We start from the raw sequence: 15262 nt of genomic DNA, 5'->3' as shown, positions 1-15262 counted from the left end.
TATGTTATACCTTATTTTCTCTTTATATGTTATACCTTAACAAAAAAGCTCACCAAAACATAAAATAAAAATCAAGACACAACAACCAAAATTTTAGAACACTGAAGAGAAGACCACAAAGAACAGGGATTCAGAATAACATCAGAATCCTTCAAACAACAGTGGAAACTAGAAGGCAATGGGATGCCCTTGAAATTCCAAGGTAAAATGATTTCACTTTGAACTTTATAACTAGCCAAACTATGAGTCAAGCGTGAATGCAAAAATAAAGATATGAACAGATACCCTAATTCTCAAAAAATTAACATCTCACACACAACTCCTCAGAAAGCTGCAGAAGATGTGCTTCTCCAAAACAAGAAAGTAGAACAAGAAAGAGGAAGGCATAAGGTTCTAGAAACAGGAAGCCCAACACAGGGAGGAAGACAGGCCGAATGTCTAGATGGCAGGTATGCGGGGCGGGGAAAGCAATTCATCCAGATTAGAGGCCAAAGGAGGGTGCCAGGAGCTAAAAGCCTATCTACCAGCACAGAAGTCATGCAATGACGTCCAAAACTGATGAATGAAGAAACAGCAGTGAACACTTGTGATCTAGCACCACTATTATTTCAAGGGAAGAGGATGTGAGTGGGTGACGGTGATGCAGAGGTGAAGCACTGCCCTTCAGCACTGCTGGGCTTTTTTTTTTTTTTTTTTTTGAGACAGAGTCTTGCTCTGTCGCCCAGGCTGGAGTGCAATGGCGCAATCTCAGCTCACTACAACCTCACCTCCCAGGTTCAAGCGGTTCTCCTGCCTCAGCTTCCCAAGTAGCTGGCATTACAGGCACCTGCCACCACACCTGGCTATTTTTTGTATTTTTAGTAGAGACAGGGTTTCACCATGTTGGTCAGGCTGGTCTCGAACTCCTGATCTCAGGTAATCCACCCACCTCTGCCTCCCAAAGCGTTGAGATTACAGGCATGAGCCACTGTGCCCGGCTGGGCTGTTTCAATCGGACAAATATATTCCTTGGAAGAAAATGCACTTTAATGGTGGGTAAACACGTAAATACATAACAAGTATACCTTTGGTCAAACCAGATAGCTGTGTCACACTGGCCCCACTAAACAATCTCCTTACAGAATCGAGCTACAGGCCAATGTGATCAGCCACCATGGAGTCATTTGAAGAGAGAATTCTTTGATAATGGTGACTGAATCTTTTGTGAGGGGTTGTTAGGAAGATTGTTCATCAACCACAGAGCCTTCTGTCTGAGGGGGACCCTGAGAAAAATGCCTGAATGATCTTCATTCTGAGATTACTGGGGCAGCTTCTGACTAATTGAATTGTCTGTATCTTATGTGCACTGTGAATTGTGTGACTGAACAGGTCTCTAAGTGAGAAGGCACAGAGCCCAGGTGGTGGCCCACCCGTAGCAGGTGTTAGATCTTCAAAACATATGCTTCCTCCTTAACTCTATTTTCTCTCACCCTTATCCCAACCCCCTGTTCATCTTTCTGCTTTCACCCCCACTTTAAGTTTATGCTATCCCATGTCCTGTGTATGCTTGTAAGCTGCTGCCTTAAATCTTCCTTGAAAGTGGCAAAGCTGGATGAATGGAGGGGTGGACAGATGGATGGATGGATGGATGGACAGATGATGGACAGGGAAACTGACAACTCTCTTCCAAAGACAATGCTAAAAAGCTACAGAAGGATGCACGCACAACTGGTAGTAGCTCCCTTCAGAGAAGAGAGACTGAGGAGGGGAGAAGGGGTCCAGAAGGACTTTCACTTTATCTGTATTATCTGATTTTTTACAATAAAAATACATTCATGTATTATGTATAATTAACAATAATTTTAAAGGATAAATACATAAGCCCTGTGATATAAAAGTACAACAGCTCTATGATTACAAATCTATCTAATATTCACCAAATGCTTACCATTTGTTGCCACTGTTCTAAGCTCTTTACATGCGTAATGAATTAACCCTCTCAGTAACCATATTTGGAACTGCCATTATCCTTATTTAACAAATGAAGAAACTGAGGTACAGAGAGGTTAAATAATATCTCCAAGGTTACAGCGCCGGTAAGTGGAGGAGCAGGGATTTGAACTCAATCTGCGCTGAAATCTAATCTCTTTACTGATCTACATGGCCACTGGTACTATAATGCTAGCGATAAAAATCACCACTGAGATACTATGAAGTGTTTTAAATATTTTCCTGCACTGATTCATCCAATGTGCTCATTTACCATATTAAAGAAACATTCTCATTATCTGAATTAAGTAGCCTGTTAAAGGTCACGCAGCTATAAAGTGGCCGAGCCAGAGTGCTCCTGCCTGCCACAGCATAATTCTGCCTCTACATTATCCCTTTCATCTTCTATAATGATGAAAAACAAGCCTTTCCTCATTTAAAGTTAGATGTTATATTTCTTTTTTTTTTTTTTTTTTTTTTTTGAGACGGAGTCTCGCTCGGTCGCCCAGGCTGGAGTGCAGTGGCCGGTTCTCAGCTCACTGCAAGCTCCACCTCCCGGGTTTACGCCATTCTCCTGCCTCAGCCTGCCTCAGCCTCCGAGTAGCTGGGACTACAGGCGCCCGCCACCTCGCCCGGCTAGTTTTTTGTATTTTTTAGTAGAGACGGGGTTTCACCGTGTTAGCCAGGATGGTCTCGATCTCCTGACCTCGTGATCCGCCCGTCTCGGCCTCCCAAAGTGCTGGGATTACAGGCTTGAGCCACCGCGCCCGGCGATGTTATATTTCTACCATGCGTATTCCCATTTTTAGAAGTGTTTGCTTAAATCTGCTATTTTTTATTTACGCATAAGCACTACTGCAGATAAGAAAATGTAACGGCAAAACTCTTTTCATATTTACCTGAACCACACCCATACAGGAATCCAGAAATATTGATCCTTTTGGTTCTTTGGAGATCTTTTCATCTTTATAAAAATTCAAATTATAGGATCCATCGCCAAGTTGAATCAGGTGGAAAAATCGTCTCTTGAATGACTGAGAGAAAAATACACACACAGGGATTATTTCAAAATGAAGAGGGTCACAATCTCTATCAATAACCCACTTATGACTACACACATCCATAAAACCTGTCTCCGTTCTCACTCTAGCTGACGCTCCAGGTTACTGCGGGGTTAAGACTCCCCATCCCATCTAAGAAGCTGACTGCATCTCAGCTCTGAGGAGGTGGGTCCCCTAATATCCACGGGTCATTTTTCTCACCCACGGAATCGGAGAGTTTACATAGCTACCCCAAAGCAGTGCAGGGACTTCCACTGTGGGATGCAGCACAGAGGCCAGAAACTTTCTCTAAAATCCCCAGGGTTTCTTGCTCACAGAATGGGAACTATTTTTTGCCTCAAGACGCTGAATGATTTTCCAGCCTCAGGGTAATGACAGTCACATTTCCTCCTTAATTGTTATCTCCCTGACTCGCTTGTTTCTATTCCCTTTGTTATTAACCCTGATGTTTCTCTGGTCCCACTTTTCTCCTGAATAGCTTTTTCTATTGGTGTGACTTCTCTCTCTGCAACCTTCTCCTCTATGCAACTATTTTCTTTTTTCGTCCTCAATTTTTGCTTTACTTGACTGTTGCAGTACACCTCCACAGAAGTGCTCAGGATTGGCATGACAGATATGTCCCTTGGTGACATTCTGTGAGGTACCAAGGAACACTTTTCAGTTACTATAGAGGAGAAAGCCTATTGTCAGTGACTGCACCTTCACACCAGCCGAGGGATGGTCTCCTTATGCTGGTGGTCAGAAGACAGTGAGGGAAAGTGGGTGGATGAGACTGTGCCAATGGGGGTGCTATCACCAGGGGAGCATCCTAGGAACCAGACAATGTCCCTTTTGTGGGGAAGAACAGCATGCGCATTCATCTTGAGCATTGTTCTCGAGCTCTATGGAAGAAAGGGCTGTGAGAGGGGAGGGCAAAGTGATGCGCGTCCTCACCCTCATGGTCACACTGATGGCACTGTTCATGTTGCCTTTGTACAGCCAGCCATGCTTGGTGATCCCACCCTTCTGGGAACCGAGGGAGGCAGCATCCTAGGAGAGAAGGAAAACACCACCAGTCAACCTCCGTTATTACCTGGGTTACTTGCTGTGAGTTTGGTCAATGGGAAGGTCACTCCCTTTGTGCCAAGTTGTCCACTGCCCCTGTACTGAAGTACCCATTGACACCAATGCCTACAAGCCACATAAAAGTCCACTTAACCGGGTGCGGTGGCTCACGCCTGTAATCCCAGCACATTGGGAGGCCGAGACGGGCGGATCACGAGGTCGGGAGATCAAGACCACCCTGTGGTCTAACACAGTGAAACCCCGCTCTACTGAAAACACAAAAATTAGCTGGGCGCGGTGGCGGGCAGCTCAGGAGGCTGAGGCAGGAGAATGGCGTGAATCCGGGAGGCGGAGCTTGCAGTGAGTGGAGATCGCACCACTGCACTCCAGCCTGGGCGACAGAGAGAGACTCTGTCTCAAAAAAAAAAAAAAAAAAGTCCACTTAGTGGTGAAAGAGAGAGACCTGCCTACATTTCTGAAAACTTTATTCCATTAAAGGCAAAGCTAGCTCCTGTCCAAATTTTTATTTGTCAGTGTTTAATGAGCCACAGAAAGGACATACTTCAACTGACCACTCAAGTTGGAAGGTCTTGCCTGATTTCACGAAAAAAATGTTTTCAAATTACACTCCCCTATAGTCAGAGGACAAAAGCACATTCCTGGAAACCTTCCCAGAGGCTTAGTTCAGGGAAAGGTGAATAAAGAAAGGGAGGAAATGTGAGGCCATACAGAAAGGAGAGATAAAAGTGATGGAGGGAAAAAAGAAGGAGAGACAGGCAAGAATGCAAGCAGGGATAGAAAGGAAGAAAGGGGGAGTCAGAGAAGTGAAAGCAAAGAGCTGAGAGAAGTGAAGAGACCTGCTTTTTTAGCACAGACCCCATGCCGCAAGACCTGGGTTTAAGGAGAAGAGCATGGAGCTGCCAGTTGCTGCTACAAATATGTTAAGCACACATTTGTATAATAGACAGATGAAAAATACACACACACACACACACACACACACACACACACACACACACACAATCTGGCAAAGCTTTTGTAATCACACAGACAATTGCAGAAAGACTCATCATATGCTTTGTCTTGAACCATCTCAACATTAATATTGGTGGTTTTAATATTTCTATTAATAGCATAATATAAATAACTTACCATTTAGGATTTTACAGTTTAGTGCATGCACTTACATGCTGTATTTCCATTGGTCCTCCTGTCACTATTCATGCTAATCAGCTCCAAGTTCCCAATATATTGTTCATTTTGAATGAGCAGTAATTTTTCTTAGAATTGTTTTAAAAGTAGTTTCTAAAACAATCTGCTGCATACACATTGCTTAATGAGTGGCTAATGTTATAGCTCAGCTGACACATTTTTTAAAAAGGAAAAACCTGAACTCACAATGGGACACTTAACAACCAATGGGGAGGATAAGAAATGCAGAGATGGGCACTGTCTTCTTGTGAGGTTTCCCTCACTCAGTGGGCAGACTCACCTCAATGCCCTACTCCCTTCCCTTTACATACTTCTTTAGCCATGAGCTTTTCTCTAGGAATAGGGGGAGTGGGCTTGATAAAATCAGACTTCACTCACTAAAAGCAGTCATTGAAGAAATAGCCATTTAAATCTACTGGCTGGCAGCTGTTTTGAGATCTGTTGAAAAACAACCTAAATTCAAGGTCTAAGTCATCTTGATATCTTTTAACAATGTAGCAGCAATCCAAGTCTTTGAAAATGATCTCAGAACAAATAAACACAACCAAGAGAACATGAAATGCTAAGCAGTAAAGTTGAAACAAAGACCTTATTCCAATCAATCAATAACATTTTTAAAAAATTATTCTGTTTCATGTAACACTCCAATGCCTATTTTGGCTAAATGTCGGTAATTTTCTAACTAATCTTGTAAGTCTGTAAAATTCATGTTTAAATCTAGAGTGAAAAGAGAAGCAACAGCAAGGAGGTATCCCACCTCATCTTTGTCGACCTCCTCGTCAACTTCATAGACATGAACTGGAAGTTTATCCAACTTGACCACTTTGCTATAAAAACAACAAAGAAAATTTGTTTTAGAAATGCCTAGTCAAAGAAGAGGCTTTGCACTTCCTCTTCCATCAGAGGGCCCAGCCTTTACCAAATCCAAAGATGGCCCAGCTTCTTTATTCAGACAAAGAATAAAACCATCTACGCCCTTGCTTTTCAAGGTGGGTAAGCCAAGAGACTTGTGTAACAAAGCTCCAAAAAGCTATGTGGAAAAGACAGCATAGCTTCTGGGGAGTTAGCGGGCATATTAAAAGTAAAAAAGTAATTAGTTTTTAATAAACAAAGACTTGGTAGAATAACTTTTAATACAAAGTTTATGAGGAAAAACAGGAAGATTGAGTTGTTGCATTGAAACCGATTAACAATGATGGTATTAACCACAACAAAAACAAGACACCAATATCAACAGCAGCTTGCATTTACTCATTGGGTATGAGGTGCCTGGCCCTGTGCACTTCTCATGGGCCCTCTCATTTAATCCTTTAATGATGGTGACTGGTGTTAAGGCCATTTAACAGATGAGGAAAATCAGGCTTACAGAGGGCAGAGCTGTCCAAGGCAGAACACAGAATCTGTGTTCTCCATCACTTTACAATTCTCCCTCTCTTTCTCGTCGCACATTTGGAAATGCTCATTAATGCCAGTAGGGAAAATGTACCAGCAGTCTAATAGATAATAAGTACACGACATCACATAGTCTGATATATTTCAACCCTTAGACTATGAACAACAGGATCAACAAAGATGGGCTAAGCCAATCCAATGGGAAGAATTAAAAAATCCCTAAGGGAGGATTGGGTAAATATAGAACTAAAGAGCATAGCCATCTGGAGAAGATAATGCTAGGAGGGAGCGTTCCCGGCTGAGGTTTAAAAAGAGTCAATCAGGGAACTGGCCGAACACACTTAAGGAGTGGCCAAGCCACACACGGAGGAAAAACAAACGGCTAGATCCACTAAGAACAGCATAAAATGTTCCAGCTCAAAGATGTAACAAACACAAAGAAAAATACATTAATCAGGTCTCAAGTAATATTTTCATTGGTGATGGTGAGTTTTAAAACATAATTCATCACGATTTGCTTTCAATTTTCTCAAAATCAAGTACACTTCAATTTGCCAACTGCTATGGTTTGGATATGGTTTTTATTCCCACCAAAACTCAGATTGAAATTTGGTCGCCAGTGTTGCATTATTGGGCCTAGTGGGTCATGGGGCAGATCCATCATGAGAGGCTTGGTGTTATTCTCACAGTAATGAGTGAATTCTTGTTCCTGGCAAGATGGGACTGCTTGTTGCTGAAATGGATTAGTACCCAAGAGAATGGGTTGTTATAAAGTGAGGTTCCTCCTCCTCCTTGGTCTCTTTTCACAAGTGCCAACTTTCCCCCCCTTGACCTTTTCCATCATGTTTTGAAGCAGCACAAAAGTCTTCAACAGAAGCAGAGCAGAAGCCAGTGCTATGCTTCTTGTACAACCTACAGAACTATGAGTGAAACAAATCTCTTTTCTTGGCCAGTCAAGGTGGCTAACACTTGTAATCCCAGCTACTTGGGAGGCAGAGGCAGGTGGATCACCTGAGGTCAGGAGTTCGAGACCAGTCTGGCCAACATGGTGAAACCCTGTCTCTACTAAAAACACAAAATTAGCCGGGCATGGTGGCACATGGCTGTAATCCCAGCTACTCAGGAGGCTGAGGTGGGAGAACTTGGGAGGTGGAGGTTGCAGTGACCCAAGATCGTGTCATTGCATTCCAGCCTGGGCGACAGAGTGAGACTCTTGTCTCAAAAATAAATAAATAAATAAATAAATAAATCTCTTTTCTTTATAAACTACCCAGCCTCAAGTATTCCTTTAAAGCAACATAAAATGGACCCTTTTATAACAGATAGTTTGTCAAGGCAATACCTAGCTACCCCTGATTCACTTTAGCCACCACTATTCAATCTAAATACACTTGCTTTTGGTATAGTCTAGAATAAGTTAATACTTTATTTATTTATTTTTTTTTTTTTTTTTGAGACGGAGTCTCGCTCTGTCGCCCAGGCTGGAGTGCAGTGGCCGGATCTCAGCTCACTGCAAGCTCCGCCTCCCGGGTTTACGCCATTCTCCTGCCTCAGCCTCCCAAGTAGCTGGGACTACAGGCATCCGCCAACTCGCCCGGCTAGTTTTTTGTATTTTTTAGTAGAGACGGGGTTTCGCCGTGTTAGCCAGGATGGTGTCGATCTCCTGACCTCGCGATCCACCCGTCTCGGCCTCCCAAAGTGCTGGGATTACAGGCTTGAGCCACCGCGCCCGGCCAAGTTAATACTTTAAAGGAGGTAAAAAAAAAAAAAAATTAACTGAGAAAATGCTTGTTTCTTGATTTACATTTTTTTAAACATAAAATTTATTCAATGTAAAATGCTCTTTATAATTATCTTCTTCAAAATATTCTTTTCAAGGAAAAATACACTGCAGCATATTTCAGTACACTTACATTTTCTTTGTTTTATATTTCGTAGTGAAAAAATTTCACCTACTTATTTATCAGTGTTACCCTGAAAAGAATCACTGGACATAATTAAACCACCCACATGTTTATTACTACCTAGCAATACCAAAGCAGCATGTTTGAGTCTTACAATCAAAGGCCCTGTAAACAATAGTTACACCACATACACATAAACCATCGAGAAATGTTTTCCCCAATTCCTCTGATTGCATATGAAGTTACATACCTCCCCGCAAGCATTTCAAGTACACTTTTCCCTATGCGTATAATATAGTTTACTCACTTCGGAAGCTGTCGAAACTCTCCTGAGTAATCTTCATATTTATAGTTCACAAGATGCCAGTCAGAGTTATAGGTTTTGATGCACTATTGAAGGGGGATTTAAAAAATAGAAAGTAAAAAACAGAGAGGTATGTGATGACTTTTGGAAAACACTTGGGAAAGATTGTGAAGGCATACCCATACAAACATTTAAAAAAAATCTTTCCCATCAACCAGCTAATGCCTGAAATTCCACCACCAGAGATTCCTGTGAAGCTTGAGACTTTGAACCACTGAAACATTACCCTTGGGGGCAGTATCACTTTAAGTTATCATCATTAATGATCTGAGAGCAGGTTTTACAAGGAGACAACTTCACCTAACCTTATGACATTTACCTAATAATGGACTATTTCAGACTAAGCACCTGGTGCTTAAAAAGCCATGTGGCCTCTACTATGACATGCAAGTGAACAGAATGCATGAACTTAAAGACGCATTCATGGTATTTACTAATATTAGAACTATAGCTAGCTCTGTTAGTTAATACTATCATATAAATTTGCCCTCAGTTTTTCTTTCCATTCATAAGAGTGAAATAATTAGGAAGAAAGATTTGGATTCCAATTAATGTTAGCACGATGACATTTTCATCTGTGTGTGTGTACAGAATGTTTAATGTAGTCCTCCACTGCCAAGGATTCTATTAGTGACCTAACCTACACAGACCTCATTCAAACTACCTCACCACACGACAGATTCAATGGTCCAGCCTGGTGTCTGTCATTCATCTACCCATGAAGATCCTCCAGTAATGCATAAAGCCTAAGATTTTAATGCCACATCCACCAGATCCTCAAATATGAATGAGTCAAAATCAAAAACTAAAGAATTTTAGTTAAAATCAGCTTAGTTCAGATGATCTTCTGTATAGTCAGTACTTGACTATATATGTGCAGACTTTAGTGTAGGGGGGAAAAAAAAGCATGAGTGAATCCATGAAAACATAGGTAGATAAATGTACTTATGCCTTATCTAGTTTATTTGACTCTGGCTGTAACTAACATGAACAACATCTCTATTCTGTTTCTTTCACTTCATCGTTTCTACTGTAAACCTTTCCATCTGTGTCATAGGCCATGCCTGAAGGCCTTCTGAAGGAATCCCTCCACCTCCAAAATCATGAAAATAAAAATTGCAACAGCAGCAAGTGCTTATTTTGTGCCAGGCTCTACAATAAGCACTCTACTGGCAAGCGTGTGATGTGTGACGTGAAGGTAATGTAAGTTTTTAAAATCATTCTGAGAGGTGGAATAAATAGCAGAGAAGGGCTAAGAGCAGAGTCAGATTTTGGAGCTGGCCAACTTTTCCATTTTTTTACTCTGTAGATACAAATATTTTAAAATGCTACTTTATCCTTGAAAATGATTGCTTTTAGATTTCTCAAAGCATTTTCACATTTAGAGTATCATACACTCAAAATTGCACTCCAAAACCAATCAGATTTCAGAATAATCCATAGTTTTGGATTTTCCCACTACTGCCCCCAGGTCCACTGGCACAGCTAAGTAGTCAGGCCTGACTATGTATGACACGGTCTTGTAGGCATGATCCTATTCTCTTCAAAGAGCCACAGCAGTTTTTCAACAAGCACTGGAACTAAAGTTGTACCACCAAGTCTCCTGCAGGACATTAAAACTATTCTGAAGTATAAAATGTACCTGCCCAATTAAAAACTAAATAAACCAGCATAAAATGCATTTATGAATAGAGCCCAGATTTTTTTTTTTTTTTTTTTTTTTTTTTTTTTTTTTTTTTGAGATGGAGTCTTGCTCTGTCACCCAGGCTGGAGTGCAATGGCACAATCTCGGCTCATTGTATCCTCTGCCTCCCGGGTTCAAGCGATTCTCCTCCCTCAGCCTCCTGAGTAGCTGGGATTATAGGCGCACACCACCATGCCCGGCTACTTTTTGTATTTTTAGTATGTACGGGTTTCACCATGTTGGTCAGGCTGGTCTCAAACTCCTGACCTCGTGATCCACCCGCCTCAGCCTCCCAAAGTGCTGGGATTACAGGCGTGAGCGACCGCACCTGGCCAACATTTTAATACCTTAGGCAAAACGGGGAAAATAATTACACTTTATTATGTTCAAATATTTATAATTATAAGGAATTGCACATACAAAAAAAAAGAAAAAAGGAAAAAAAAAAAACTCCACAGTGAATCTGGCTAAGTATTTAGAGATCCATTGATTTAACAAGCCAGTGTTGACTATCTACATAGCAGGCATTGGCTAAATTCCAAAGCAGAAGCACAGAATGAGGCAAGCAACCCCCACTCCTCTGGGGATGTAGAAAAAGTCTAGGAGATAAGGAGTCCCATCAGAAATCCAGATCTGGAGAACTGTACCTCCAAAAAGACAGGAATGTGACTGACTGATTACATGATTAACACTTCAAACCTGTGAAATTCAATAATATTTTGAAGTTACACTGAAAAGTTTTTGAAGTTTTTTTCTGCTTTGTTTTGCTTTGTTTTAAGCCATTAGGTCATTCTCTGGATCAGAGGATGAAGAGGAAGTGATGTTCACTCCACCCAAGTGGAAGGGTCCCAAAAGTGTTTAGTTATGTTGGCTCCAGCAGCATAGGATGAAGCAGCTATTGCTCAACCTGCAGTGATTAAATAACTTCATGGAGAATTCTCCCTCAAAAAACCATATTTTTTTAATCAACTGGGAGAACTGAGTTAACAATTAATAATTTTGCCACATGCTTTAAAACATGGGTCAACAAACTTCTTGTGCAAAAGGCAAGATCATAAATATTTTCAGCTTTGAGGGTCATATGATCTCTGTTACAACAACTTAACTTTGAGTTGCACGGTGACAGTAGCCATAGGCAATCTGTAAACAAATGTGCTTGGCTGCTTTACAATAAAACTTTATTTACAAAAATAGGCTACAGGCTAGATTTTGCTTGTAGGTAATAGTTTGCCACTACCTGCCTTAAAAAGACATTTACAGTGAAACCCCGTCTCTACTAAAAAATACAAAAAGCTAGCCGGGCGAGGTGGCGGGCGCCTGTAGTCCCAGCTACTCGGGAGGCTGAGGCAGGAGAATGGCGTAAAACCCGGGAGGCGGAGGTGGAGCTTGCAGTGAGCTGAGATCCAGCCACTGCACTCCAGCCCAGGCAACAGAGCGAGACTCCGTCTCAAAAAAAAAAAGGCATTTATAACTACATTCACAAACACACCTGGCTGTATTTGTCTGGAATTAAGTTTACTAATATAGTGGCAAAGGAGGAAAGAAAGGAAGTTGCTTTCTCAGAAAGATGAGAGAATACACTTAAAATTTTTTTAATTTTATATTTAATTTTTCAAAAATCTCAATGGAAATTAAATATTGTTATTTAATTGGTCTTTATTTATAAGAGTATATATAGTTTCCTTATGGTAAGCAGTTTCATTGATGGGCATATTTATGATCTAAATATCAACTAGAAAAACCAGGATTTAAAAAATAATTATTTTAAAAGAAACTTAAAATTAAAACACCTAATTAATCCTTCCTACCAAAAATTGCCTGGAGGGAAAAACAAACACTCCAAGGGGGAAAACTGAAGCAAACAACCTAAATTATAATAATTTCTCTTTCTGGCTAGGCACAGTGGCTCAAGCCAGTAATCCCAGCATTTTGGGAGGCCAAGGCAGGCAGATCACTTGAGGTCAGGAGTCTGAGACCAGCCTGGCCAACAGGGTGAAACCCTGTCCGTACTAAAAATACAAAGGTTAGCCAGGCGTGGTGGTGCACGCCTGTAATCCCAGCTACTCGGGAGGTTGAGGCAGAGGTTGCAGTGAGCCGAGATTGCTCCACAGCACTCTAGCCTAGACAATAGAGCAAACTCTGTATCAAAAAATAAAAATAAAAAAGTAAATAATTTATCTTTCCTCCATAAGATAATTTTATTTGTATTTTCAAACAAAAGTAATATTAATCAATGTATCTTGATCAGGAATATATAAAGTAATCAATATATATAATAATATATATTGACTAGCAATAGACCCTACTTATTATCAGCTAATACTTCATGAATACTAAACTAGTTGAAAATAACTTGCAAATATTTTGTATAAATGAAATAAATGATACATAAATGTGTGTGTCACCCTTAAAAACAGTATCAATAACAAGGCCCCCACAGATTTCCAGTGAATTCATTTATAAGTCACTGCTTATTTTAAGCCCATGAGATAAATTCTGTGGAATTCACTTTTTGTAGTCAGATATAAACCCTCCAAATAAGTAAAATTTTAAAAATAATAAAAATGTAAAAAAGAAATAGCCCCTGTGGACATTTCTGTCCAAGAGTCTGAAAACTTCACATTATTCTCCTATTTGAACGTCCATCATAGAAATATAATTACCCCTTTGACACTTTCTTGACAATTTTGAAATTTAAAGAAAAGGAGGCAGTTGGGGGAAATGACTTTAAAATGCAAATTAATACAGGAAAGAGCCTTACCTCTGTAACAAACAAGCTCTGTGCTTCCTCTTCCGCCTTCGCAGGCACTGTTGAGCATATGTATCGACCCTGTCGTCTCAGGATGGCCGTCTGGAAACAAAAACAGGAGGAAAAGCCTTGGGTAAGTGAAGGAGGCAGGTGCCAGCCTCAGAGTACAGCTGTGTGCCCTGCAGCTGGGCCTGGCACCCACAGAGTCCCTCCAATTTCCCCCATCCAGTGCAGCTGCCTCCTTCAGTCACACACAACAGATTCCATTTGGCAACCTCAAGTTTCAAAGCCAGGCTGGGTCACAGCTCCTGCTTCTTTCTGGATCAGGGGCCCACAGATCCCTCCAGCCAGCCCTTCCTGCAGGATAGAGGCCCTTTTCGAAGTCCCTAACACCCCACCCCCAAGTGCTTGATCTAGTCCCATGACATAGCATCTTACTTGCCTTAACTGCTTTTATTGTGGTAAAATATACATAAATTTACCATTTTAAACATTTTGAAGTGTACAGTGGCATTAAGTACATTCATGCAATTGTGCAACCATCACCACCACCCATCTCTTGTCATTTACATCTGTTCTTGTTCACTGCCACATCCCCAGTGCCTAAGAGCATAGATAACTAGACACACAGAAGATCCTCAATCAGTAATTGCTAAACCAATCTATGAAATGGGAGGAAACCTCCCCTCCAAGGGACATTAGAACTGTTCTTGTTCATTAGGCTTAAATGCTTCTTTTACATAAATGACATGGCAGGGGTAGCATCCTGTCTACCTCAATAACTGGGCTTAAGGTATCATTTTCTTTTTCTTTTTAATTAATTAATTAATTAATTTTTTTTTTTTTTTTTTTTTTTTTTTTGAGACAGAGTCTCACTCTTGTCGCCCAGGCTGGAGTGCAGTGGCGCAATCTCAGCTCACTGCAAGCTCTGCCTCCTGGGTTCACGCCATTCTTCTGCCTCAGTCCCCCAACTGGCTGGGACTACAGGCACCCGCCACCACGCCCAGCTAACTTTTTGTATTTTTAGTAGAGACAGGGTTTCTCTTTGTTAACCAGGAGGATTTTGATCTCCTGACCTCATGATCTGCCTGCCTCAGCCTCCCAAAGTGCTGGGATTACAGGTGTGAGCCACTGCGCCTGACCTAATTTTTTAATTTTTTAATTTTTTTGAGACAGAGTCTCTGTCACCCAGGCTGGAATATAGTGGCATGATCTCGGCTCACTGCAACCTCTGCCTCCCAAGTTCAAGTGATTGTCATGCTTTAGCCTCCTGAGTAGCTGGGACTACAGGCAGGCGCCACCACACCCGACTAATTTTTGTATTTTTAGTACAGATGGGGTTTCACCATGTTGCCCGGGCTGGTCTCAAACTCCTGAACTCAAGCCATCCACTTGCCTCAGACTCCCAAAGCACTAGGACTACACGTGTGAGTCACCACATCCAGCCTTATTCTTTAAATAGAGATGGGGTCTCACCATGTTGCCCAGGCTGGTCTCAAACTCTTAGGCTCAAACAATCTCCCATCTCTACCTCCCAAAGTGCTGGGATTACAGGCATGAGCCACCATACCCGGCCTGGGCTTCAGGTTTCAGAAAGAAATATTCTAGTTTTTTTCTCCTATGGACTGTAACCCTTAGGTACCATTAATAGCTCATAGTCGGCCGGGCACAGTGGCTCACGCCTGTAATCCCAGCACTTTGGGAGGCTGAGGTAGGTGGATCACTTAAAGTCAGGAGTTCAAGACCAGCCTGGCCAACATGGTAAAACCCCGTCTCTACTAAAAATACAAAAATACTAGCCGAGTGTGATGGCGCATGCCTATAATCCCCCAGCTACCCGGGAGGCTGAGGCAGGAGAATCACTTGAACCTGGAAGGCAGAGGT

General features: G+C 41.5%; 1 protein-coding gene across 17 annotated transcripts in view; it reads right to left on the bottom strand.

Annotated features, from left to right (window-relative positions):
- The window catches only part of DOCK9 (dedicator of cytokinesis 9), a 306369-nt gene that overhangs the window by 130603 nt on the left and 160504 nt on the right, over window positions 1-15262 (bottom strand). For all 17 annotated transcript variants that reach the window (XM_030922003.1, XM_030922011.1, XM_030922008.1 and 14 more), the window contains exons 3-7: window positions 13391-13480; window positions 8889-8971; window positions 6043-6112; window positions 3963-4058; window positions 2868-3002 (exon numbers count right to left, since the gene is read on the bottom strand). In XM_030922003.1, coding sequence (XP_030777863.1) covers window positions 2868-3002; window positions 3963-4058; window positions 6043-6112; window positions 8889-8971; window positions 13391-13480 — 474 coding nt within the window. The remainder of the gene's footprint in view (window positions 1-2867; window positions 3003-3962; window positions 4059-6042; window positions 6113-8888; window positions 8972-13390; window positions 13481-15262) is intronic.

Source organism: Rhinopithecus roxellana, chromosome 18 (assembly GCF_007565055.1).
Source record: "Rhinopithecus roxellana isolate Shanxi Qingling chromosome 18, ASM756505v1, whole genome shotgun sequence".
Taxonomy (NCBI): Eukaryota; Metazoa; Chordata; class Mammalia; order Primates; family Cercopithecidae; genus Rhinopithecus; species Rhinopithecus roxellana.
Note: the sequence above shows the minus strand (reverse complement) of the source record. Positions and strands in the feature narration are given on the sequence as shown.